This window comes from Pseudopipra pipra, chromosome 1 (genome assembly GCF_036250125.1).
Source record: "Pseudopipra pipra isolate bDixPip1 chromosome 1, bDixPip1.hap1, whole genome shotgun sequence".
Lineage (NCBI taxonomy): Eukaryota > Metazoa > Chordata > Aves > Passeriformes > Pipridae > Pseudopipra > Pseudopipra pipra.
The window spans coordinates 21,194,420-21,221,989 of NC_087549.1; the positions used below are offsets into that span (position 1 = coordinate 21,194,420).

The 27,570-nt window shown below is 41.5% G+C and overlaps 1 protein-coding gene across 2 annotated transcripts; it reads left to right on the forward strand.

Annotated features, from left to right (window-relative positions):
* Window positions 1–1,852: 1,852 nt before the first annotated feature.
* On the forward strand, window positions 1,853–27,405 carry YWHAZ (tyrosine 3-monooxygenase/tryptophan 5-monooxygenase activation protein zeta). 2 transcript variants are annotated; one of them, XM_064647455.1, is made up of 6 exons: window positions 1,853–1,988; window positions 4,194–4,497; window positions 19,769–19,892; window positions 22,552–22,715; window positions 22,804–22,899; window positions 26,349–27,405. In XM_064647455.1, the coding sequence occupies exons 2-6, from the start codon at window positions 4,204–4,206 to the stop codon at window positions 26,406–26,408; spliced, it is 738 nt and encodes a 245-aa protein (XP_064503525.1). In that variant the 5' UTR covers window positions 1,853–1,988; window positions 4,194–4,203; the 3' UTR covers window positions 26,409–27,405. The 2 variants fall into 2 exon arrangements, with proteins under 2 accessions (XP_064503525.1, XP_064503535.1); XM_064647465.1 differs by lacking the exon at window positions 1,853–1,988 and adding an exon at window positions 2,733–3,110.
* The last annotated feature ends 165 nt before the right edge of the window (window positions 27,406–27,570 follow it).

The window sequence follows — 27,570 nt, forward strand, 5'->3', positions numbered from 1 at the left end:
AGAAAGGGTAGTAAGAGATCCAAAAACAAACCCTGCAGGTAAAATGCCACTGCAGAAGTACTAACTGCTCTTCATGTGATATAATAAAAAAAGCCCTGTTCTTAAAAATTCGACTTTGTCATGCAGAGCTTAAAATAGCACCTTCCTGATACTCAGTCAAACTGCAGGATCACTGTTTTGGAGATGTAGAAATATACTCCCCGCTCTGGTTATTTTATTGCACTCTCAGGTCTACAGTCACTTGGGCACTGCAAGGTGGAAGGAAGACGAGGAATATGCCGGGAAGCTGCCCTGGAACTGCCTGGAAAAGACAGAGAGAGCAGAGAGGCAAGACCAGGAGCCATGAAGCAGAAGTCAGTGCATCTGCGGGAGAACCTGTTGATGCTGTTTTCTCTGGTACTGCACTAACCTGCTCCCGGCCAGTCACTTGTCTAGAACACAAATAACTTCCTCTTGCTTTCCCAGAAGCAAGCACCTCACTCTTCCTGTGCTATTCCCACACGCTGCCCCATCAACAGATTTTGATGTCAACATCAATCCAGGCCCGTCCTGCGCTGGGGCTCTCTCTGCATGAGTTGTTTCGGACAGTCAAGCAAATACTTGTGGTCCGAGCAAGAGTCGCTCGGGAAGCTGCTGCCGCTTGATTTCCAGCGGCGACTCCACAGCCGGGATACAGTAACCGGCCACGTGACTTTAGCCCGAGGTTTTATATGAGACCTTGCACCGAACAGGAACAGGGCGGAGAGACCACCAGGGTCTCCCGGAGCCATGACAGCCTGGAGCAAGCCCCCGGGAGGGGATCCCCCTCCCACTTTGGAGGTGCTCCTGTCCCACGGCACTACGAGATACACGAGTCTAGAAGGAAACCTTTAGCCTACCTGACCCTTTTCAAAAAGCATGTCGAGGTGCTTTCTCCATCTTATTATTCTCCATTTTATTTCTAATCCCATGAGACAGTGCTGACCCCAGAGCCCAAGAGAAAGCGGGAGAGGTCAGGACACTGCATACTTGAGACAGGGATTCAAGCTGGGGCATGCTGTTCAGACAGGGGACTAGCGAATGCCAGCCTCCAATACCTTTGGGGAACGCTATTTTCTTTCAGAAAGAGCATTTCCAACATCAGCAATGTTTATTAATACTCTTCCTCCTCCTGTCAGCACGTTCTCATCAACGTTTGCGTGGTGCTGTCCGAAATGCCCGTTGGCATTTCCAAGGGAGAGGCTTCCCAAAGGGACCGTCCTGCGCCTGCCCACCCGCCAGCCCCAGGAGGGTCTCCCAGGGCCCCGCCGCCATGCCCGGGCTCCCATCCTCTTCTGGAGCTTTCCTTTCCAACCCATAGGGTAGGATGAGGCTCCCGGGGCGCGGTTCGATGCGGGGCCGTCCCGCGCGTGCCGGGACAGTTCCGCTCCTTGCGCATCCCGGGACTCACGCACCCACCCGCCCGCGGGGCTCGGCGAGGGTTACTGGGGACTCTGGGCGGCACAAAGCCGGGAGAGCCCGCCCGGGGCGACACCCGCGCACACCCCGCGGCCGCACGAGGCGGTGCTGCCGGTCCCGCTCTGCGCCGCCGGCGCGGGCCCCGCGGGCCGGTGCTGAGGGGGGGGGGGGGCGGGACACGGCCCCAGACGGGCGGCGGCACCGAGACCCCCCCGCGACCCCCGGCTCGGCTCGTGAGGGGGGGCGGGCGGGGCCGCCGGTGGCTCCGGGCGTGTCCGCGCGGGGGGGGAAGGAGACGAGGAGGGAGGAGGTTCGCGCGCGCCCTCGCGCGCCGTTGCCATGGCGCCGCTTGACGTCACGGGCGGCGCGCGGCCCGCGCGGTGCGGCGCGGTGATTGGCGGAGACGCCCCGTGCGCGGCGCCGGCGGAGGGAGGGAGGGAGCGAGGCTGCAGCGCCGCGAGCGCCAGAGCCGCACAGTCCGCGCCGGCCGCCCGCCCGCTCCGACGCACCCGCGCCCGCCGCGCTCCCGCCCGCCCGCCCGCCGTGCACAGGTAACGGGGCCGCTGCCCGGGAACGGCCCCTCCCGCACATGGCGGGACGGGGACGCCGAGCGGGACGGCCGGCGGGCAGCGCCCAGCCCGCCCTGCTACCCCCCCCCCCCCGGGGCGGTTTCGCGGGGAGGGAGCGGGGCGTGGGGGCCGCTGCGCGGGGCCTGTCCGCACCGGGGATGGAGGGGGAGGAAGCGGGAGGAAGAAAGGGCGGAGGGGGCGGCAGGTGAGGCCCCCGCTCGTGTCGGCCCCGCGGGGAGGGCAAGGGAGCGCCGCCCCCGCCGGGCGGGGGCCGGTGCGGGCGGCGGACGCTGCCGGGTGTGGTCTCCCGCCGGGAACGCTGCCCGGGCGCGGAAGAACCGCGGCCGCCCCCCGGCAGCGTTCGCTTCCCTGCCTCCGCCCAGCCCCCCCCGCCCCCGCCCATCTTCCTCCACTCCGGCCGAGGGGTCCGGGCGGGAGCGGCGGCTCCCCTGGGACTGGAGGGGGCTCCTCCTCCCCCACCCCCTCCCGAGTCCCCCGGGGCTAGACCTGTGGGCTTCCCCTCGCCCGGGGCGGGGACGCGGCATCCTCCCCCCGGGGGCGCGGGGCGGAGGGGAGCGGGATTGGGGCGGGCCGGGCTCCGGCGCCCACCCGCCGTGACAAAGGCGGCGGGCGCGGCGCGGGGAAGGAGGGAGGGGCGGCCGCAGCGCCCCAGGGCCGCCCGCCCGCCTGCCCCGCCCTCCGCTCCGCCCGCCCCCGGGCCGCTCCATTTTCTGCTGTCACTGCGCTCGCTGTGCCGGGGCCGTGGCAGCGCCCAGCCCGCGGGGGCGGCCCCGGACGCGGCCGCCCGGGGATGCTGCCCGGCAGCCTGCGGTGCCCCGGGGGCTGATAGCGGGGCCGGCGTTCTGACCGCGCTCGCCCCGGTCACGCCGAGTGATAAATAACTATCGCCAAAACCCTGCTTTAAAATGGCTCCTTAACCCCGCCGTGCGCGGTGCCAGCAAGTTCTCGACGCGCGCTTGCGATCGAATCCCGGGTTTGTGCCCCCAGGTCGGGAGCGGGATCTACTAAAACTTGAAGTCACCTGGAATGCTAAATTGTGCTTCATTTATTTCCAAAGACGGGATAGACTTGCTATTGTTTCTGGTAACGTCACGTGAAATGGCAAAAATGTTAATGGTTAAAGATGAAGGTGCAGGGTTGGGGGGTGTGGAACATATAGAAATAAGTTAAGCATTCATGACCGAAATTGGTTCATGTTTTAATAATCATGTCAAACTTTAAAGGATGGTATATCCTAAAGCATATTGCCAGTTCCTCAAAATAATTTGTCGGGATACACAGAAGGATGGGGGGTGAGAGAGGAGTATATTTTTCGTGCTGTACCAAGAGAAATTTCCCGATACCTCTGTTCAACCGTTTGATTTTCGGTTTTTTAAGTGGTGGTAAGATGCAGGTTATGAAGCATCTCAGCTACATCGTGCTATCTGAAATACTAATGTTGAAGTAATATTTTTAAATAGTAAAATTTTTTTTTGTCTCTAAAAGCACAGTCTCTCAGACAGAGCAGCAGCACAGAACATCCTAAAATGGGGATTCCCATTTTGGGAAAGGGAGTTAACATCATGGAAGGGTGTACACCTTGAAATTTAGATATTTGGTGCATTCTGACTTTTGAACATGCAATATGGGATTTGGTTTGCAGATCTCTGTACCACGTCTTTGTGCCTGTAACTGTATGAATCTGTTAAGGCTTAGAATGTTGCCTGGTACTGTTTGTCCAGCCTTTATTTGGTATTCTCCTGTGAAAAGCTTACTATTGGATATTTTCTGTGTCAATTTTGTTTTATTGATAATTTAAAGCAGTTGATACTGCAGCTGGAATGTAGTCTTATGAGAGAGTGATATAATTAGGATTAGCAAATAATTAGGATTATTTTGTGTGCATAAGATAGGAATGATTTGCTTTCAGATCACCTTTGGATGTTTTTGCTTGTGTTTATTAAAATAACATACTTTTAGAAGTTAATGGTTTTTCAGGACAAAGCAGTGACATTTAACTCTTCAATCCATATATCCACGTGTTTGAGCATTGAGTGCTGCTTGTATGCCTTGTGTTCTGGATTTCAGTTGTACCTCTTACAGTTCCGAACTACTCTGCATATGAAGTTAAAATACCTTTGTGCTTGATCAATGTCTGAATAATGCCTCACTATTTTTCCTCTTCAGAAATATCACCATGGATAAAAATGAGCTGGTGCAGAAAGCCAAACTGGCTGAGCAGGCTGAAAGATATGATGACATGGCAAGTTGCATGAAGTCTGTGACTGAGCAAGGAGCTGAGTTGTCCAACGAAGAGAGGAATCTTCTCTCTGTTGCCTATAAAAATGTTGTAGGAGCCCGTAGGTCATCTTGGAGGGTCGTCTCAAGTATTGAACAAAAGACGGAAGGCGCTGAGAAAAAACAGCAGATGGCTCGAGAATACAGAGAGAAAATTGAGACTGAGCTAAGAGACATCTGCAATGATGTGCTGGTGAGAAATAATGAAACTGTTGATCCATTTTTACTTAGAGTTACAGAGTACACGATGCTGGGCCCTCTGGGACTATTTCTGCTCTGTCAGTAAAGCTGTGGTCTCCTATGCTATTTCTGAAGGACAGGGTTTAAAAAAGTCAGACTTGTTTTTCCCTCTAAATGTACTGATTATTTATATACAAGTTATAGTTATGAATGCTAATGAATTTGGAGACATGTTGAAACATTATTGTATGGAAAGTAACAGTTATGAAAAGTCAATATATTTCGCTGAGATTGAACTGGATATAGGTTTATTTTGGGGTTTTCTCCTCCACCCTTCCCCCTCAATGCAGTATTTGTATCCTAGGTCACTTTGATTTCTGCTACTTTAATATGCTGCTCTAGTTGTAAGAGGTAGTTTTTACTCTACGGAAATTGTGCCCCTCCCTGGGTAAGATGATGTAATGTTAGTTATGACTCAGCCATGCAGAAAATTGTCTGCAGGAAGAGGCAGTAGAAATGCTATGATACCCTCTTAAACTTAATTTTTAGTAGCAAACTAAAGGGTGTTCAAGTTAGACATTTTCTGTGGCTTGTAGTTATGTTAAAATGTGCATGTACCTAGAAAGCAACCCTGTATTTTCATTGGGAGACTGGTTTATGAAATCCAAACCTCTTCCAAATGCTTATTCCAGATTGTCGGGTTTTTCTAACTGCATATGCCTGTGATGCTTCAGTGAGTGCTCAGTGAGCAGCTGTTCAGTCCTGCGACCACTCATGAGGTAGAGGTTACTGTCAGCAATAGAGTTGTCCACTGGACTGTGGACCCTGCTGGTGTGTCACCCCATGTGTGACAAGGGATCATGTACCCGGAGGTGACAGAATGACATGTGATACGAGGGAAGTGTTAAATAGCCAAGTAGTGTGCTTGAAGATCTGATGTCAAATGAAAATTAAGATCAATGAGTAGCATAAATTTTGCTTGATGCGTGAGATAACTAAATGGCATGGACAGTGATAGTTTCTAGGACATTGGTTCTCCCAGAGTGTGGAAGAATCAGCATGGATAACTGAGTCTTGGCTTCCACTTTAGGCTGGTTGCTATGGTTATTGTAACACACTGGATTTTGTATGTTTTGTTACCTTGTCTAAGGATAATTCTTAAACTTCCACTATGAAAATAGAAATGCCAAACTTACTCATGGGAAAGAACTGATTTACTGGTTCTTGTGTTTAAAGTGGTGGCTCATCTATTCAAGGCAAGGAAATAAGGATCCAAATCTGGCATTCTAATTGTTTGTTATTTCTTTAATTATTTTATTAATGCGAAAGTCCTGGGGGGTGGATGCTTTCAGTTCAGAGTTACCTGAAGTTCTTTTGTAAGCTACGTTTGGGTTTAAGAAATCATTTTAATTAAGTCTGTGGTCTTAAAAAACTTTATAAGAACTTAGTGTTTACAATTAACTCCATCTGATAATGGAAACCAGATTGAGGTGAAACTAGCTTTGTTGTGCTTGCTTAATTCAAAAACTAAACCAAAACCCCAGCTTTTGAGTTTGCCACAGCAACTAGAGCATCTGGGAGAGAAGGCATATGGGAGGGGAATCTTGTTAAATCTTCTGAATCTCAAAATGGACTTGAATTTTTCTTTATGTTATTGAGAGATACATACATTATTCAAAGAAGTTATTGTTCTTAGACATGTTACTATTTTTAGGAAGCTAATGACTGACTGAGCTTTAATGTTGCCAGTCCAATTTTTTTAATAGGATAAGGAAAAATTACTGTCCAGAAGAAACAATGTCTTAGGCAGTGATTAGCAGTAATAAAACTACTTTTTTAGACTTAAGTTTAAAAAGAAAAAAAAATTAAAACTTTTGTATTCAAAGGAGAGGATTTAAAAATGCTTTCAAATAGCATGTGCTACCTGAGATGTTGCCAACTACATTGAAAAATCAGATTTATATTTAAAAACATGTTCTCATTTTCTTTCTTTTAGTATCTTGTTTACATACATTCTTACTCACCTAGAAACATGACTGACCATATTGCTTTATTTAACATCCACTTTGCTTTAACAGAGAAAAAAGAACTCTGGTAACATTTTGTTGTTTATTATGAACACAATGCTACATGCAAATGTTGAACTAGGGTTTGGTTTTGTTTTTTTTTTTTTAATTTGTTTTAGAAGATTTCTGTAAGTCTTGTGCAGGGTAATCTAGGCTATAACTGTTTAGAGAAGTGAAAAACAAGGCTTACCAAATCTTGATTGGTGTGAAGTATGCCATTAATTAATAAGACCTGAAGTGTTAAACTTTCAGAGCTTTTAGCCTTATCAATTAGAGTACAAAAGCATCTTGTCAACTTTTGTATCTTTTATTGAGGCCGTGAATCTGTTGGAGCTGTTGTTGTGTCTTCAGTTGTCTGCTAGGCTCTTAAGTAATATTTAACACTCTGGGGTGTTACCTCATAGCTGAGTGTGACTGGAGTTCTAACTTCAGTGTTGAAGGGAGGAAACCAATTAAGAGAATGTTTGTGACTAGAAGTGTGGCCGAAGCTGGCTCCTCTGCAGCTTCTCATTCTTTTCCCTCTGTGATTTGTTGGAATCAAATCACTAGTGTATTGGAAGAAATAGCTCCTCTAATCCCATAGATGCTGAGTATAGTCAGCTCTGCCTGGGTTCTGTTTCCAGCTCTTCTACTAATTTCCAGAGTGAATAAGAGCAGTTAATGATGGACTTAACAGTTCTTGCTTCATCACTATTGGGCCCAATGATAAAAGTTTTAGTGATTACGTGGGTCAGGCCTGACCATTTATTTTTCTCCTTTACACTGACTTTGCAACAGGAAAAGCCAGTGTCTGCATCCTTGCCACTTCCTGAATCTTCCATCTCTTGAATCTGCTGTGGAACACCTCTACAGCTATACAAAGTGCTGAACTTGTCCTCTTGTGTGCTGCAGCCTCAGAGTGCTGCTGTACAAAGAAGAGACGCCTAAAATCTCGTGTTCCAGTACCATTTCTGTCAGATACATGTAGAAGTATATTAAGATATAATATAACAGCTCTAGTCTGGAGTTGGTCTGGTGGTGCTGGCAAACTGCAAATAATTGCGACGTTGTACATAGTACAAGGTCCTCGCACTGTAGCAATAAAGACTTAATTTTCAAATTCTTCAGGAGTAATATAGTGTGTGTAAGGAAGTACATTGCCATACTTGAGCATCTTAAAAGTACTTGAGTATTATAAAAATTTTCCAGCTTCAGAAGTTTCTAATTGATAGAGGAAATAAAGCTTTAATTAAGTACTTTTTCTCTTGTTAGCTAAGTGTGTGCTTTACATCCTGTTCCAGTTTCTATATTAGAAGGGAGGGTCTGTCTAAAGTACCAGTATAAGAATCTATAATCATATTTTATTTGCCATTTCCATAATAAAAATCATCATTAGTATAACAGGTGTGGATTTTCTTCAAAATGCTTTTTGCTGTTAGTAGAAAACTGACCTGGAATTGAAGTGATTCAAATTAAATCTGTAGTAAGATGAATTTTTCAGCTTATGAGGGTTCTGAAATACAGAGAAGAATGTATGGAAAGGTCTTTAAATAGCTAACACCCGATATTGCTTGCATGGTAGAAGTTCTCAGGAGGTCTAGTAGCTTTCAGGTAGTCTCTGACATGAGTTAAACATAAACTAATAATGGAAAACATGACTGGCTATCTTCACTTTAGTAGGAATGTAATTCTGGACAGTTGCACTCTCTTCCCTAGGCTGGCACATACCTCAGCAGTCCCTGCATGTCCAAGTGCATGGTATGTGGCAGTTCCCCTGTTCTTACCCCACGCCCAGTCTTTGGGTGAGGTCACTTCCTCCCCTAGGTTCCACCACAGTCATACTCTGAGTAAATTTCTTCACCAGCAGTGCCCAAGCACTCTATTTCGCTGTTTCTTTACCTTTTTAGTTATTTAGGTTCCTGAAACCTTGACTGCCCTTCGGTTATGGAGTTACTGTTGCATGCAGGTGCTACTCAGCACCTCTTCCCCACGCCCTCCCTGCCAGAAAAGCTGCAGATTAATGGTGTTGTTCAGGACCCTCCAATAAGATGAAATTATTACTTTCTTCACTGTATTATTTCTTCTGAATTTCATGCTTAGAAGCATAAAATGGTATGCTGATACTTGTGTGCTGATACTCTTGAGATTTCTTTGTGCTTGTTATGGATGCTTCACTTGTTAGAAGTGGTAATTGTGAGAAGTTGCAGTTATATCTCAGATCAGCGATTTGAGGTTTGCATTTCTTACTTATACCTGTTGTCGAGAGGGGGAGTAGGAGAAGGTTTAGTAACCTGCCATGGGGCTGCAATTCACTGGGGGAAGGGAGTGTAATTCCATTCAGAATGCATCTAAATGGCTTTTTAAAGAACATACCACAGAATTAATGCCTCTTGCCATCATTCTCGAATTACTGTGGGACTTCTTTCGAGTTGCTGCAAGCACTTAATAAGTTACTATGTTAACATCTATAAAACCTGTCTAATAATTCTTAATGACAGGGTTAGAAAATCTAGTTTTCTCCTATAGGAAGTCATAAGCATTTTGACATGCACATGTATGAATTGTTTTCTTAAGATTCTACCATTGTATGTTCATTGTGCCCTCCTCATGGTTAAAGAGCTAATCTGTAGAATGGTGCTAATGGGCAGGTGAATAGCTTGTTTGTGAGCTTGAGTGACTGACCATACCATACAACCTTCTTGCTATGACAGTATCTGATACCAACAGAAAATTCAGTGTTCTGACTGAAAATTGCTACCTTCAGTTCTTTGACTCTTTCAGGCTTGCTTAATTTTTTATTTTTGACTGTACTTTGTTTCTCTCTTTGAGATCTGTGTCCTTTTTTCAGAAAAGGAGGCATTTGTATAAATTTCTATTCGCAAAATGTCAGTCACAGAAGAAGGGTGGTTATTTTGTTGAAATCTAAGAGTTAGGTGCCCAAAATAATTTAGGTTGAAAGGGAGGTCATTAAGTTTGCTCAGAACAGCTCCAGTTTGATCACTTTGCTCAAGGCCTTGTCAGTCAAATTTTTAATACCTTCAAGTATGGATATTCCACAGCCTCTCTGGGCAGCCTGTCGTAATATTTGGTCATATTTATTGTTAAAAGAATAAAATTAATCCTTTAAGCTTTTGATTAACTCTCCCAAGTCTGGCTTTTTCAGTTAGAGTTTGGTTGGTATAATTGCTCACATATATTGAAGGTAGGAGGCTGAGGCAATTTGCATCAACCTCATGATTTCACTTTGTTAATCCTTTAATCACTTCCCTAGTTGTAGCTACACCCTTCAGGGGTTTTTTTTGACTGTTGGGTTTTTAGTTTGGTTTGGGTTGTTTGTTTGGGGTTTTTTTCTTTCCTGCAGTGAAAGCACTGCCTAAGCTAGAGCAATTTCCTTTACGTTTTTTAGGCCGTTAGACTGTTGAAAAAATGTTGAATCTTTGGTAATTAAAATATCGTTCATGATCAGTTGAAATATGAGATGACTTGTATTTTTTTTTATTTATTCTAATCTTAGCAAGAAGGTCATCCATAATGTCACTACCTGTGTTTACTGTGCCTGTTTATCATACAACCAGCTAAGGTGCTCTGCATAAATACAGTTACCTCTGATACGTACATTAGCTGGGCTGACACATGTATACGCATATATACATATATCTACATCCTCTTGCATTTATTGGAAATAGAAAAAAATCTTTTATAACCACTAACCTACTGTATTAATTTTATTTGGCATTAATGTTTAATAATTGGCTTTGATTTACAGTAAAAAAATACATAATGCTTATACTGTTCAGAAGCACTGAAGTGACAACTTGCTTTATTTGACAGCAGCCTTCATTGTTCAAGTACTTTATGTACCTACTGCTGATAGGCACTTCTAAACAGCAAAATAAAATCAGTTGATCAGTTTAGTCACCGATGACAGATACTATTCTCCTTCTGTACTGTTGAAGGAAGAACGTCATTGTAATTTTGTGAACTGATAAGTGTATTTGTTTCACTGGTTGGTTACTAGATGGTTAAGAGCAGAAACACTGCATTGTTAAGATATCAGCTTCTACTGGTGCCTATGGAAGCCACGAGTGGTAGAAATATAAAATTTAGGATATGAGCAGAGTTAGTGCATTATCTCTGTACATCTTCACAAACAGATGTACAACGTGCCGCACTATCTCTGGTTTTATCTGGAAACTTCTATCTTGTTACCGAGCACATGACAGAAGTTCATGTTTCTGAAACAGGTTCTCAAACACTTTACTTGTTCTTTCCTGGGAGCAGAGACAGCTGCTCTCGGCTCTGAAGCTGGTTGTCTGTTCAGGCAGTAGTTGACTGCCATTTTGAAATAGTTTGAGAAAGCTTGTGCTATTAAAATTGATTGAAGATAATTAAGATTGTGATTATTTCTTAAATTTGGAGTTGGTTTTTTTTAATGAATGTCAGGTTTTATGTAGTTACTAATTTTTCTTGAAATCTGAGAGAAGATTGGCAATGTCTCTTCAAATGAGAAGTAATAATAAGTCATGTTGCTACTGAGATGAACAGTAAATTCTTAAATTTTTTTGTCAGATATAGTGGGTTGGACTCTATGGTTTGTAGGTTGGACTCGATGATCTCAGAGGTCTTTTCCAATCTCATTGATTCTGTGATTCTGTAATGCAGATCATGAGGAAGAGAACAGTTGTGGGTTGCTTTTTGTTGTGGTTGGGTTTTTTCCTGCATATTACCCTTTGTGATTATTCAGGTTACAAAAGATTTAACAAAAGTAATCTGATCTCTTAACTGATTGGTTTCTCCTAGTGCAGAATAGGTTTACATTGCTAAAATGGCATTTTTCCTAATAAAATGCTTTTATTAACATTGTGTGCTATAGCGAATCCCTAACAGATACATGTTTAGCTTCAGGAGGTTTTAAATCTGCTCATAGTGCAAGGTGCTAAAGATAAATGGTTCCTGCTTCTATTTCTTAGCAGAAATAAAAGTGTGACACCGTATTTATGGGTAGTTTTATTAGTATTTCTTCAGAGACCGAAACTATAGAGTCTTCAGACAGCTAGAATGTGTTCTGGTTCAGAGTACAGCCACAGTAGCTGTTGCTTAGACCTGCCTCCCAAGCAGGAATTCTCATCTAACTCAGTTCGTTTCCATTTTGTATTATCTCAAGTTTCTCGGAGGATGTTCTGAGAAGAATAACGATCAATGCATCTGGCACCATTCTGTTTTGTTGTAAGTCCACAATATTCAAGAAACAGATAAATGAATGAAAAAAGGCACAGATAAAAATTGCATATTGACTTGGATCCTCAGCAGACATTGTTTATAGCAATGCCTCCACAAATTAAAGACTTTAGTCCTAATATTTTTCTGTTAAGTGTCCTATTGGCTGCTGCCTTTTGTATGGGATTCCTCAGAGCTGATTACTAAACTGGAGAGGTATTTTTGCCTGTGCTTCAGAATTTGGTTCCTTCACTGTCATGTTTGTTAAGCGTACTTCGGGAAAAACCTATAATGATTGGTATGAAACACTTGAAAAGTCTTTTGAATAATCTCAAAGAGTATATCCTGATATTAAGCACATTTGCCTCCCTTGCCATAAATACCAGTTGGAAAGCAAAGTGGTAGAAGGAACAAGCTAATAAAGGACATGGTGGTTGGGGAAGGCAGATCTGCAAGGAGTGCTATATGTATGGCTGTAAAAGTGTGAACTGAGATACTGCTCCTCATTGCCTCAATTGCTGTCCTCTTCTTTTTTTGCACACCAGGGGTGTGTCCGTGCCCTATCTTCCCTCCATCTGCCCTATAGACATTTTTGTGCATACACCAACTTCTTACTGAATTGTATCTATCCCTCAGCATATGTGTCAGCATGAAGATGATTTTTCAGTGTGTCCTACTTCCATGTGTTCTTCCGCCTGCCCATATGTGACACTGCTTTTGTTCTCTTTTCTAAAGAAACACATTTACATTGTTTTAGTGGTATTTTTATATATAAGCTAAAATTTCTTGGCATTCTTTCTGTTATGCAGGATTCCCTTTTGTCCATTAGTCCTTTTAGTCCTTTTTTCAGTTTTCCTCTTATTAGTTAGACCTAATTTCCTCAATTTTTTTCCTTTCTGATCTTCACTAGATTGACTACAGAAAAACTGCTAATCAAGTGTATCTCTTTTCTGCTCTTACCAATCCCATGTCCCCATGGATGTCACATCTCCCACTGTTGCAAAAATGCCACAGTCAAATTCCTCCCTGCCCCCTGAAGGTTCTTTGTCCCAAATTCTGAATGCCTCCCCTGCTGAGGCTCATCCTTCTTGCCTCACTTCTTCCAGCCGGCCTTGTCACCTTTCTCAAACTTCTGCTGCTGTTTCTGTGGGCAGCTAATTCGTTTGGAAGAATGAACTGGTACTGAAAACAGGGAGCAGCCTTGTTTCCTTCTTCAGCAGATGTTTTACCAATGAGATCTGCCCTGCCTCAGCAGCTGCTAATATTGACAGATTTTCTTGTATTCCTGTTCTAGTAAGCAAATGAGTAGAGAGACTTCTGTAGCTAACTTTTAACAGGAGGCTTTGCATTTGGCTGGAGTAGAAGGCTGACAGCAGTCCTTTTGGTTTTCCCCCAAGGGGGTTGGAGGTCACCCACAAGGTAGCAGTTGCAGAGCCCTTATCCCAAGCTCTGCATATGTCCTGTGGAACTATAATCAGGAGCAGCATAGTAAGCTTGTCTCAAAACAGGGTTTGGGAAAGGATTGTCTAAAAATATTCCTCTTAAAAATACAAATTTTTGTCACTTCTCTCCAACAATTCAGATAGAGTGTGTAAATAAAATTACTGGCCACAAATGGTTTGGTTAAACCCCTAGTAGTGAGTGTGCCACTCTGTGCAGTGCAGCTAATTGCATGTGTTTTATAGCCTGAGTAACTTTCCTAACTGTTGTGCCAAGGCAAAAAACACATGCATGGAAAATCACTCACTAGCTTTTTATGGGAATAATAGGTGTCTTGAACTTGTCTGACACAGATGGCCTGCCTGAATAACTTTGTCATCAAAACAGAAGTCTGTAAAAGTGTAGCTTAATGAAGCATGCTGCAGTTACTGTGCCGGTTGGTTAGTGGGTTCCATTGTAACCAGGTACATGTAGCTCTTCCCACAAAGTATGTACCTGAAAACACTGATCCAAGTCAGTAATTTGAATGTCTACCTCAGTACACCTGATGCTTTATACCTGTAATTCTTTCAAATACACATGCACAGCTTCACAGGTAGTCATAAAACAGCAAGTCAGCTTTGTAATGGTAGTCTGGTAGTTTTGTGTTTCATCTCACAAAGTAAGGGTTGTTGCCCTTGCACACAAGAGGAGGTGGGTACTCTGGGTTGCAGATGGTAAGTGTATCTTTATGCATCTGGAAAGCTGAATCTTAAGATTCAATAGAATGTAATTTTATTGCTTGTTCTAACACAGTTCTTCAGCTCAATGTCCCTTTTCTTCGTGTCCTTCACATATTACTTATTTTTCTTTTCCTAATCCCCTGCTCACCTTCTTCCGTTGTAGAGAACAAGGATACTGTGAAAGTGAAACAGAGGCTTTTGATTCTTGTTTGGAAATGGTACTGAAAGTCTTCAAATAATGTGAAGTTATCTGATAGTCTTCTAAAAGAAATGCAGACTTGAGTACCAGTGCTTTTATAAGCTAAACTTTTTTTTTTTTAAGGAAGCTGAGAAGTAGATTTTAGGCAAAAGAAAGATTCTCTCATGTGGCAGTTAGTCAGGTATCTGCAGCTTCTTCTCCAGTGTATTATGGGCATTAAGGTTATGTTGATGTAGTGGGAGGTTGAACAATGTGTGGAATGTGGACAAGAAGGCTGTTAAAGGTTACTACATTCAGAGAAATCACATCTGGCTCCAGAAGTCCTGGGCATTAATTGAGGCTAAGGGAAGCATGGTACTTTCTTGCTTTGTTAATGTATTTTTGTAGTGGCATCCTCTTTTGGACATGTTGCAGGTAGGTTAGCAGACAGAAGAATCCTCTCAGCCAGTATGATTCTTCTTGTGTTCTTAAAATATTTTGGAGAAAGACAGTGGCATGCTGCTGTTCCCATCATGAAAATATTAGGCTGTTTTCATTAAGTGTGAAATTGATTTCAGAGTGAGCTTTAAAAAAAGATACACTGTTTCTTTGCCTTTCATGAATTTAAAAACTAAGAGTTCTTCCATGTCTCGTTTTCATCCCTATGTTGTGTACCATGGATGGATGACAAGTAAGTTGAAGTGCAGCTAATACTCATGTGTAATTTATTCTCAAAACTAGAAATAATGTCATTACTATGTCAGGTGTCTTTCGATACTGCATGAAAACAAAAGGCCTGCCTTGTCATCTCTGAGAAACTCATACTGTTTAAATTACCTAATGCTTATCAGTGTATTCTTTTGGATTTTTGCCATTCTGAAGCTTGGCTCTTTTGAGCAAGAGCAATATCTTTATGTTTCTCCAATAGTTCAAGAGTTTTTACTCAATTAGGTATCTTAATAATTAATTTTTTTGTATTTAAAAACAAAGTTTCTTGTTCTCAGTACTTTAATTGTGTATTACCCACTCATTTACTGCCACTTTTCCTAGAGTCTGGTGACTATTCTTTTGCTCGTGTTTGTCAGGAGGGAAATATAGAAACTTGAGCTGTTGATGCAATCCTCAAGTGCATTAGTAATTAACTAAAGTTTCTAGGCAATAACATGTACTGAAACCAAGCCTTTAATAAAGGGAAATAAGCACAGAACTAAAAGCAATAAGGCAAAACTGAGGCACTTATTTTAATGGTCTTATGATGAATTTTGGAGTAGATTTCTGCCCCACACAAGTCATTTGCCAAACATGCGAATGCTTTTGAAAGAGGGTGGTTTAGGCTTCAGGTGTCAGGAAAGGACTGTTCAAGTCTTTACGTTGGCTTTCTGTCTTCAGCTGAAGTCCTCACCAAAATTTGACAAGCTGTCCACTTGCAGTGAGAAGCAGACAGGCTTCTAGGAGAGGGTTGGGTGTTGGGTTTTTCTGTTACTACTTGATAGGCCTCCTTCACACTCCTCACTGAGTCTGATAACTCTTACCTTTCAGACTTTATCTTGCAAAACCACAGGTACAAGTACATAGAGACTTTCATCAAAACAGGCTCAAAACGTGTTGTGCTTCACGTTGACTGTGTCCTGTTCTGTCAGTAGAATGTGCGTAAGAATGAAGAAAGTGAATCTCCACTTCAGTGTTTAAAATAGCCAGGATTGAAGTTCTCTGGTAGAATAATAGAAGTTGTGTGCAGGCAGCTTCTGTTGCGCCTTTGGAGACACAGACTTCTATCTAGTACATACTTGCCGGGGGTGAGGGAACATACCCCATGGGTGAGATTTCTTGTCAATGGTATGTGTGAGCATAGCCAACATCTCCTGACTTCAAATGTGTTTGTTTGTCAGTTCAGAGTACCAGAAAGTTGTTAAATTAGTCCTGACCACAACTGCAGATGTGAAGTGTTGAAGCCTGATCTTTGAACAGCCAGAATATTTGTAAGGGTTGATATTCAGGTTTAGTACATCCTTTTTTTTTTTTTTTTTTTCTAAATAGAGTAATAATTTTCCAGTAAGTCTTTCTGAAAAGACTTACAAGAGGTGCTAGAAGCACTTGTACAAGCTGTTACAGATTTTGGCTGAAAAATGCACTAAGATGCTGCTGTATCTGCCTAGTTGACTACAATAGTATGGTTTGTTTCACAGCAGTTAGATTCCTGCTGTCAAATTAAAAGCTCTGACAACTGCTTTTGTGTAGCTGGGGGGGCTCAGGGGCTGGGAGTGGTGGTTTAGTTTTGTTTAAAAAACTGTTTCTACCAGATCCTGATCAGGGCACTGTAATTAACTATCTGCAGAGTTGTACTTAGTGCATATTAATATATATAAAAATTGGATGAGAATTTTGCATGATAGCAGGAATGTCATGAACGAGTATTAGGGCTTAACTACATACCATGTAGCTATAATATACATGTGCTGTATGGACCACAGTTGTTGGGGTGTCGCATGCATTGCAGTGCTGGAGATCACCTTAGTAATTACAGATCACTTACTAGTCAGGTCTTGGAGTAGATGTGAGCACTTCAGTGTCCTGTGGGGTGATCACAATACTGCTAAACACTATCGTATCAACTGGTCAAGGAGGGAGAAGGAAGGTTTGGACGAACAGCCTATCAATAGAACTTAAATACCAAGATATTCCTCCTTGTGAAAACAATTGTATCCTCCAGAGAAGCTTTGCAGTTAAAGCTATTAAAAAACCCACATGATAAACAGTATTGCCCATAAGCTGATGTGTTGGCAGATAAAAAAGTGTTAGATTGGTTATGCCTTTGATTATGCTATCTTCTGTAATTGAACTCTAAAAGGTTAGTAGTTTCATTGGTCTTATCTGTCTGGTTTTCTGTAGCCACACCACCTCCATGCAGGTTGCACTTTCACAGCCGCTCTCTAGGATAAATCACTGTACCCTGAATCTTCAGGTTAACTTTAAACAAGTGGTCTGTGTTTACTTATGCCAGTAAAAGAAAATACATCCTGAAATAGACTAATTCAAATAGGAGAAACTGAATATATAATACTAGATAAATGATAGGGAGAGCTCTCATTTCAGTAATTTCACGTGCTAGCTTTTAAATGTTCATCTGCTTTCAGGTTTTATTGTTGCTGTTTATGAAGTATTTGGCATAAATAAAATTCTTCCAAAGATATGTGGCCTACCAATCCTACGTGTTACTTGTATAGAATAGACTCTTTCATCCAGATATGAGCAAGCTACCAGCGCAGTTTGAGTTGGAGCTCAAATAGTCGGTTATATTTGATGAATAGCTGTTCAAAGGGATTTTCTCAGTTCATCAGTCTTTGAAATTTGACATGGCTTTAGGACTTTTTTCAGTACAAGATTTACAGTGTTCAAGCTGCTGTTGCCCTGCTAGTATCTGTCTGATTAGGAAGACAATTTGGTCTTTCCTCTTCTCTGTCTACTGGTGCAACTTCACCTCATTTGTGACCTAAATGAAATTTAAGTCTGGAATTTGGTTGCTGATGTGGGAGCGAGTAGAACTGTACTTTTTAATCAAATGACCTTCAATAAAGGTGATGATTAACTTCTGTTTCTAGAATCACTGAAAATATTTTGGTCTGACCAATTAATGGAGGGTACAAAAGGAGGGCAACTCCCTATGGTGCCAGAAGGGTAGGTGCAGACTGACACACCTGGTTTAATTGCAGTCTTACAGAGAAAAACTAATAAGGAGCCTTCTTCTCAGTAGCTGGTAACCTTCAGTTGTCACTGAAGTTGGAGTTCCTTGACACTCATGAAAATATCATAGCTGCAAACCTTGAAGTTCTCTAATGGTGAGGACAGAGTGTGTAAGTAGTTTCAGAGAGCTGAGGCGCGTGACCCATGTTCCTTCTGTCCTTCTGCTGTGTCCCAGCCTCGCGGGGGCAGAGGTGGCTCTGAACCCTCCTCTTGGCATAGTGGTACAACCTCCAGAAGGGTGCCTTTGGCATGAGGTAGCACAGCAACTCGTTTGAGTGGCTCCATAAAAATACTTCTGATGACTTGCTTGTGTTGTGTTCCTTCCGTTGCCAAAGGATTGTCTCTGCTGTCATTTGGGTGAGAAGCAAGGACATGCAGTATTTTTCAGTGTCTCTGGTTATAAAATGAAGTTATATACCAACACCCACAGTACTGCAAATGTGTAATATTAATGATTGAATAAATCCACTATGTTGAAGCCAATAAAGAATGTAGACTTATAGGTTTTTATTTTATTGTAGCATTATTTATATAATAAATTAGTGCTTTTATTGAGGGGAAAAAAAGGCAACAAAAACGAAGACCAAACTTAATCTTCTTGCTCTTTCTGTGAGTTACAGTTTTCTGTAGCTTTCTGTAGCTTAATAGTTGGCCTGTTAAGCAGAGCAGGTACCACATGTGCCTGTGTCACAGTGGAATAGTGGTAGTCTATCATATCCAGGGTGTGCCTATCCCAGGAATATGTCTTGTAAGATGTTCATTTAACTTGCTGGGTGCTATTGAGAGGAAAGTACTGTAAAGCAGCCATCATTCCAGTTGAAGCTGAATTAGTTTGTCCCTTTCTCTGGCATCACTGGAAATATGAGCTAAAAAAAGTGAAGCAAAACTGAAACATCAGTCATCTAATTCATAGGAAAAAGAAGATGCCCAAAAAGTCCTACTAAAACCTCTTTAAAAAAATTACTTTCTGCATAGCCTTAGCAAAGTAAATGTAACAGCTTCTGATTAATTCTGACTATTCAGGAGTGCTTCTATACCTATTTTTGATTTTCAAATAATTACTTTTCTTTCTGACTTCAAGCACTCAATATCACAAAGTTTGACCAGTTTGTATCTTAATTTGACTAAATGTGTTGGAGCTAGTGATATTCTTTCTTTTTTTTTTCTTTTCATCATAATAGCACTCCTGCTAAATTACATGACTGCCTCATCTAGGAACTTGCTGTGTTAATAAGCAGTTAGAATAATCTAGAAAAACCTGGTCTTAACTGTCAGCCCACAGGGAGGATTTGGTGGAGTGACTCCAGAGAGCTACCTTTGCTTTGGAAGATGGAGGAGATACCTGTTAGGACAGCACATAAAGTCAAGTAGAGGTGCTACAGAGCTGAATGTCAGATTGTCAGCTGTCTGGAAATTCAAGAATAACGGGTTCACCTTGCCGTTTTTTGCTGGTGATGCCAGTACAGCATTCCAGTTAATGGGAACTGGGCTGAAGATGCTTATTCATTGCCTTTGTATGTAAGATACTCAGGTCTCTGATTTGGCAGCTGATACTTCAGATCCTTGTATTGTCTTTTGTGGATGCAGACTTTCTTCCATGTTACAGTCTCTACCTAGAGTCTTTTGACTACCTTATTTTTGTCAGGGTTCTGTATAATGGCTTATAAAAACCCTTCCTTTGGTCATACAAGACTCCTCTGCTAAATTGACACAGCCACCTTCTCCCCATCAAGTCACAGCCTTCAGCATTCATTTTTATATCTAGAATTGGGATCCAGAACACATTCTCTAGCTGAATATGTTATGTAGGGTGTGAAGAAAATAAGCAAAAAGTAAAGCTGTCTTGACTTTGAAATAGATTGAAATATAATTGAATTGTTTGTTCAGCATGCTGTAAAAGTATGTATGTTCAAAACACTGTGTTCTTTGTTTCTCTTTTAGTCTCTGTTGGAAAAGTTCTTGATCCCTAATGCTTCGCAAGCAGAAAGTAAAGTTTTCTATTTGAAAATGAAAGGAGACTACTACCGTTACTTGGCTGAGGTTGCTGCTGGAGATGACAAGAAAGGTATTGTATGTCATCTTGTGGATAAATATTGGCTAATTAGATTGCATATGGCAGGGCAGTGACACATCTCTAAAATTAGAATAATTCTGATTTGGATGTAAATCTCTTTAGTAATAGGCTTCATGTTTTCTGAAGAAAAATCATAAGTTGCTAGCTTTCAAATGAAAGATTAAAAAGATTTTCTTCTACCTGCTGTTCAAAGCAGGGAACGGGTGTTTAGTCACAAAATCTTGGTATTGACTCCAACTTAACGCATGTGGACATCTTGTTTGTCACTAAAGTACAGGTTTATACTGCTTCTCTCTGGCTGAGTATTGGGAGGTTTTACCTCTCTGTAATCTTGTAGCTTTTTGAAGACTTATCTGTGCCATTTTTCCGGCATTTCTACAGAATTAAAACAGTCTGCATAGGTTCAGTGATCAAAGAGAGTAGAAACAACCTGTAGGAGAAAATTATTAATAAAACTAATCTTACTATTAGGAAAATTTCTTCTGTAACCATGGTAGTTTGATATCCAAAAGTCTTCCATTTCCTCAAGTTTCTTGTATTTTCATGTAAGCAGCGTGCCATAATGGCAGGTAAGTTGCCTTCACCTAAGTTTAGTTAGAAAAGTTAATATAAGGCACTTAACATTTTGAGTGGCTTAACTGCTGTAGTTGGAGATACCCTAACAGCATGTTGACTCCATGTGGAGTTACCTTCAGTTCAGAACAATACATAGATACAGCCTGCTGCCAACAGTGCCAGGCTGTTTCCTGGAGCCAGTTTGGGACTGGTGGCAGTGTGCCCTGAAGAGCAGCACACTCCAGCACAGAGCCCAGCCTGGTATCTGCCCTCAATCTGCAGAAATCCAGGATGCTTGGGAGAGTGTGGACAGTCTGAATTTGTAGACTTGGGACCCTCAGGGTTTTTGGAGAGCCATCGAGCTGTGCAGCTGTTGCTGTTCCATTCTGGCCATGTGCCCGATCTGCTCAGCTCCTGGTGGAACTGTTGGACATGTGGTGCCCCTGTGGCCTTGCACTGCTCCCAGGCTCATAAACTCTCCCAGTATGACACAGAAAGATGTCTGCACAACGTCAGAGACTGGATTGAGCTGGGTGTGGAGGGGAAACAGATGTGGAATAATTTCAAGGGGATAGATGTGTGTGCTTTAGTGGCACATCTGTTATATCCACATCCGTGGTGAAACCCAGTTTCCCCAGAATGCTGAATAATAGTGTTGCATAAAGATACTGATACGTAGTATATAGGGCTCGATTTGACTTGTTGTGCTACTGTGTGCAAGCTGACCCAGTCCAGGTGACTACAGAATTTCATGTGTTACCACTACTTTAGATCTGCTACAGAGTTACAATGTTTTCCTTTTAGTAATTTCGGTGCACTCTATTCACATGCATAGCAGATACAATTTTTTGAGTCCCAAAGTTTCTGTTTCTGTTGAGGATCAAGTTACAGGCTCTAAAATTAGACTGTGAAAATCCTTGTTTAAAGTGGTTTTGAATTTTGTTTTTATTTAACCTAATCTCCTGGCTGAGCACTTTTTGGTGGGTTTCCATTTTTTTATTTATCCCTCTCAGCCTCAGTGTATGTCTTGCAGAGATGATGTTGGTTTGATCCAGAAATGTTAGGATTGGAGTCCTTTTGCATCTGAATTGAATGACTTCCTGCCCACCTTTTTCTCACATACTGTTAACAATGGTGAGCACACAGGAACAACTGTCCCTTTGTGCTCAGCATCCAGCCCTTCCCTTGCCCCTGCAGCTATCAAGGGCACAGTCCAGCTTGTAGGCTGTGTTGGGCCCTGATCTCTGACTTGTGCAGGCAGAGCTTGCTCCTAAGTTCACGTGCCTTCAGTGAGAATGGAAACTGTTGAGTTCTTCAATCTTGGTGTACACATTGTAGTTGCTGTTTTTTGCCAAGTGTTTATAACTTGTACAACTGAACCAATTAAGAGTAACAAAAGATTAATCTCTGAAAAAAAAGGGAGCCAAATTGTTAATTTTTCTCCCTTCAAAGTTCTATTCCTTTCAAAGTACTAGAACTTCTAAATGAGGTAAAAATGCTCTCCGTATCTGCACTGGAAATAGAACTATGTTGGAAGCTTTTAAATATGTATTTAATTTGGGTTGACGTATACCACACTATCTTTGCCAAACAGTTTGAATGGAAGCTCATAGATGGCTTACTGAAAGGGTTCAGCATGATAAGCAAAGGTCACCAATGTTTCCCATGACTAAAATTTGGATCTAATGCATGGCAGTGTTTAAACACATTGAAATTGTGGTACTGTGTCAAACCTGTGCGTAGTTAAAACTTTGGGTTTGTACATTTTCATGTGGGTGGTGGGTTTTATCTTGCTTAAGTGCTACAAAACTGCTGCAAACATTCCTAAATATAAGTAGTCCCAGGGTGGCAGGGAAAGACTCAAACCTGTGAATTGGTCAGTGACAACTTCCCTTTTTTTAATAATTTGAAAATGTAATTTAATAGAATCTTCATGAAATAGCAACTTGTTAGGTAAAATGCTCATTAACAGGCATTCAGTCTTAATACACTTTGTTCATGCAAGCATGAACACAGTCCTGATTGTATGTCTGGATACAGTATGTGAATTACTTACTTGTTGTGGTTTTTGTGTGTGTTTGTTTTTTCCCCAAAGGGATAGTGGAGCAATCACAACAGGCATATCAAGAAGCTTTTGAAATCAGTAAAAAGGAGATGCAACCAACACATCCTATCAGATTAGGTCTGGCTCTGAACTTCTCCGTGTTTTATTATGAGATTCTCAATTCCCCGGAGAAGGCCTGTTCCCTTGCAAAAACGGTAGGTCTAAGGGGGGAAATTGCATATAAAGTATTTGCATAACCTTTTGTGGCATGGCTAATGGAGTTGTTTGTTTTTATAACGCTAGGCTTTTGACGAAGCAATTGCTGAACTTGATACATTAAGTGAAGAGTCATACAAAGACAGCACGCTAATAATGCAGTTACTGAGAGACAACTTGACAGTGAGTATCATCAAAGTTTGCATATTGATGGTGGGATTGGTCTTAGTGGCACTCAGAGTTGTCCTTTTTGTTCACGGCTCTGGAGCTGTGTCTTATCACTCACAAATGAGTTTACAGTACATCATGATTCTGAGCTAAGTCTCTCTCCTGCTTAGTTTTTTGGGATTTTTGTCTACCTGCTAAAATGGTTTTCTGACAGATAGCAAATTGACTACATTTTTCAGGTTATTTTATTCAAGGAATCTAGCATGTTTAAGTGATACAATCTGGACTGTGACTAGCAAACCTACTAACTAATGTTAAACAGCATTTGAGAATGCAGTTGCATTTGCCTCTTCAAAACTTATGTCAAATTTCATACAGCTTTTTCTATGTGATTGCATGTGCAAGTAGATCCTACCTGAAAACTGCAAACAAAGCTAACAAGTCCATTTAAGAACCTGTTGTTTGAGCTTTTTTGTTTGGTTTTAATTTTGGTAGAGATGAAATGGAAAGTGATGCTAGCAGGCTTTTTCCATGGCAGTTGTAAAACAACTGTCTTAAGTCCTTTTTTCCCCTTGGACTCACAGCTGTCTGTAGTTGTCAGTAATCAAAATCTTCATCCTGTGTGCAGGATTTTTTAACCTACTTAGAACTTTAAGACTGGCAAAGATAAATATCTAAAGCAAATGAAACTAAGTGTAAGCAAACATGCAATCGTGAAATTATTGGCATTGTTCGCTCCACAGTCCGTGGGGGGAAGAGCTGCAAGCAAGAACTGAAAAAATAAGCACCTCTTGTGGCCACATGCAGCCCCTTGTTAACACTGTGCAGCTGACATCAGAGATATCTTTACGTCAGAGATAACTTTACAAAATAGTGACACTGCTTTTACCATAACTAGAAATTGTACTGTTGCTTAAAATTGAAGTTGCCATATTTTCTGTTTTTGTGTCTAACATTTAATTTCCCTGTTTCTTGGATCCTTTTCCACTGGAGTGCCAACCTAACACTGCTGCAAAAACTACTTGTGATTATTCCAGTTGTTGCTTACAAAACAAATGGAAGTGATTTCTCAACCTCTGTATTGGAGACAGATACAGGGTTGGCATCGCTCTCAATGTCTGTGTGTACTGTCCCCTTGAGTGGGATTGCTCAAGAGCTGTCCTCTGAATGAGTAGTATTGAAACAGAGAATAGAGGCTGACTTTAATTGCTGGCTTCCCAGTAAAAATAATGTAAAGCTTGTTGTAGCAGTTGGAAAGCAAATTGTTTCACACAAGAGCAAAAGTTGGACTGAGCTCCCATAGCATGCGAGTTGTTATGGTAGTGGGTCTGATAGTTTATGTGAGCTTTCCATTATAAGGGAGAAAGCTGTAGAGAGATGCAAGATTCTATATTCTTGAATGAATTATGTGTCTTGCCTTAAATGCTTATCGTGATCTGTATGAGTGTACTGGTTCCATGTGTTTCCACAACTTTTGAGGTAGAAAATAACTTTTAATTATGTGTGTGACTGACAAAGATTGCAATGAATTTCATAAATGTAAAAAAGGTCTGTTTTTGTAATTACGCAAGTCTTGCAGTCTGTGAGGGAGGTGGGCTTTTGACAGTGATTCAGCATGTTGATCAGTTCAGTGCAGGAGCGCTTTTTTCAATTGTTGATTCTGTTTTTCCTTGAGTCTTGTATGGCTGAAGAAGAGTCTAGGTTCATTCTCAGTGGGGACTGAAGGCAGAGAAGTGTTCAAAGGGCTGTTTAACGTATCACGTGAAAATCTGTTTTACTGGAATTGCTAGATAATTTCTTTGCTCTGCTACAAAATTGTTTGGGGCATTTTTTTAATTAAATAAAAGGCATCCCTTCCTCTGAAGAGGTTGTTTTTTTTTCCTAGCAGATTTGTTAAACTGTGCTTCAATTGGTAAAATTGGTAATCCGTCTTTCATAGCAGTCAGGCCCTTTTTTTTATGAATAAAGGTATGTGTATGTTTAGATTGGACATGAGGAAAATTTTCTTCACCAAAAGGGTTGTCAGACATTGGAACAGGCTGCTCTGGGCCATGGTCGAGTTACCATCCCTGGAGGTATTTGAATGTCATGTAGATGTGGCACCTGGGAACATGGTTTAATGGTGGACTTGGCAGTGTTAATGGTTGGACTCAATGATCTTGGAGGTCTTTTCCATCCTAAATGACTCTGTGATTCTGTTTTCTAGAGGTGAGGATTTAGGATAGAAGCTTCTGATAAAATGCTGATAAAACTGCTCTTACTAGCTGTTCCTTACAAGAATAGCACTGAAATTGGGACTAATGTAGTAATGTAGTATAGAATGTAGTGCAGGTCTAGAACCAGACTACTGGTGTGCTGTGTCTCCAGTAGAAGAATTTGTTGCTTAAGGCTTCAGCAAGGAAGATTGAGTGCATGTTCAGAGCAAGAACAAGACTATTGAGCTTGTGCAGGTTTCTCTATTGCCTTCTACTCCTGGAAAAGATAAAATACTTCTGATGGTAGATTTTTTTTTAAAAGAAAGCGTCTTGTGAGACCTTAGTGGCATAGCACTGTAGGTGGAGAGAGAATTAGTTGGTTTTGTGTCTTACCACCTTATGCTGTAGAGAGTGAATGATTCAGTTAATGATGCTATAACTCCATAAAGTGAGAGATTACAAATCATACTGGACTGGTAATAGTTTGGAAGCAGCCAGCATGGCTAGATACTTGCTTCACAAAATAATTTCTTTGCCCTGGGTGTTGCTCTGGAACTGATGTTTAGTTTCCTTACTTGGTACTTAATCTTGCTGTATGGCTCCTTAGTGTGATTTTATGGAGCTGAAAATAACATTTTTTGCATACTGCATGCTTAGCCTGATTTTTTTTTCCCTCCTCACCCTGCCCACCAAGTTTGGAAGCTCAGTGTTCTGAAAGTCACTAAAGGGGAGCACAACTAACTGAACAGAGCCAAGGGATAGAGATTTTGGTGAAGTGGTTTTTGTTTAAAAAAGCAGAACAAACCTTCAGATGCCTGTTCTGAAGAAAAGGTAACAATCACTGTAGCACTGGGTGTGGAGAGACACCTTTACCTAAGCTCTTCCTTCAGAAAGATGTGTAAAACTTGCTTGAGGGGAAACCAGTTACATTACTTCCTGATTCGCATTTATCTGTTCTGTAGGTCTGATTCTTGCCTGCTTGTAGTTGTATTCTAGTGAGCCTTGTGGGTGTGAGACTGATTTTGACTGTTCATGAACTTGCTCATTAAGTACAGCATAGGGTTGTGTCACCTAGGATTGGATTTCCATTTTGTAATAGCCAAGAAACACATTCATGTTAGTGTGTGCTTTTTCTTTTTCCACATTGCTTAATAGGACCTCTGAGAACTTACTTAAGACGTAGGCCTTCATTCTAACAATTCCTTATTAATTTTTAGTCATAAGTGTTAATATCTTACATATTTTACTCTGTTTTTTTTCCCCAAACAGTTGTGGACATCGGATACCCAAGGAGATGAAGCCGAAGCAGGAGAAGGAGGGGAGAATTAACCAGCCTTCCAACTTCCGTCTGCCTCATTCTGAAATTTAAACAGTAGACCATTTGTCATCCATGCTGTCCCACAAATAGTTTTTGTTTACGATTTGACAGGTTTATGTTACTTCTATTTGGATTTCTATATTTCCCATGTGGTTTTGTTTAATATTAGGGGAATAGAGCCAGTTAACATTTGGGGAATGTTTTCATCTGAGGTGGCCAATATAGGGTTGTGAAATTTTTATACAAGTTTTACATGTTTGGCATAGTACTTTTGGTACATTGTGGCTTCCCACAAGGCCAGTGTTAAAACAGCTTTCTATGTCAGGCAAAGATGACTGCTTGCATATTGGTCTGTCATGATGGAAAAAAGGGATAATCAATGTTGCAGCCACAGGTGTAGTTAGCATGAATATTCAAGCTGGAGCACACAATGGCTGTGAATAAACTGATGTCCCATAGATATTGCATGTTAAGTGAACATGTGACATCTGTGGAATATTCCAATCAAGTGTACATCTTTGATTGCAGCTGAAGTGTTCCTTAAGACAGTTTGATAACCCAGTCAGCTTTCTCTAGAGAAGGACAGAGAAACGGTTCACATTCCATTATTTGTAAAGTTACCTGCTGTTGCTTTCATTATTTTTGCTACACATTTTATTTGTATTTAAATGGTTTAAGCAACCTAAGAACAAATGTACAAGTAAAGATGCAGTAAAAATGAATTGCTTGATATTCATAATGACACTGTATATCGAGCACAGCAGTAAAACAAAAACCCATGTATTTAACTTTTTTAGGTTTTTTGCTTTTGTGATTTTTTTTTTTTTGATACTTGCCTAACATGCATGTGCTGTAAAAATAGTTAACAGGGAAATAACTTGAGATGATGGCTAGCTTTGTTTAATGTCTTATAAAATTTTCATGAACAATCCAAGCATAACTGTTCAGAACATGTGTATTAAGTTGATGTAAGTGGAATAAAAGTTTTATGAATGGACTTTTCAACTACCTTTGGTGTAGATTTCATGTCATCTGTCTTCCCACACCGTTTAGAGTAATGACAATATTATACACAAATTCAATACGGAAATATTTTTACTATGGAAAATCTGAATACACATTTAGGCATTTAGTTAATTTCAGGGAAGTTGAGATTGAATGCTTCATACCTGA

What these genes read in the sequence shown, in the direction of transcription:
- YWHAZ (XM_064647455.1), top strand. Translation starts at nt 4,204, where the DNA reads ATGGATAAAAATGAGCTGGTGCAGAAAGCCAAACTGGCTGAGCAGGCT. An exon ending in TGCTGGAGATGACAAGAAAG is followed by an intron (nt 19,893 to 22,551) that starts GTATTGTATGTC and finishes TTTTCCCCAAAG; the next exon opens with GGATAGTGGAGCAATCACAA. An exon ending in CCTGTTCCCTTGCAAAAACG is followed by an intron (nt 22,716 to 22,803) that starts GTAGGTCTAAGG and finishes TTATAACGCTAG; the next exon opens with GCTTTTGACGAAGCAATTGC.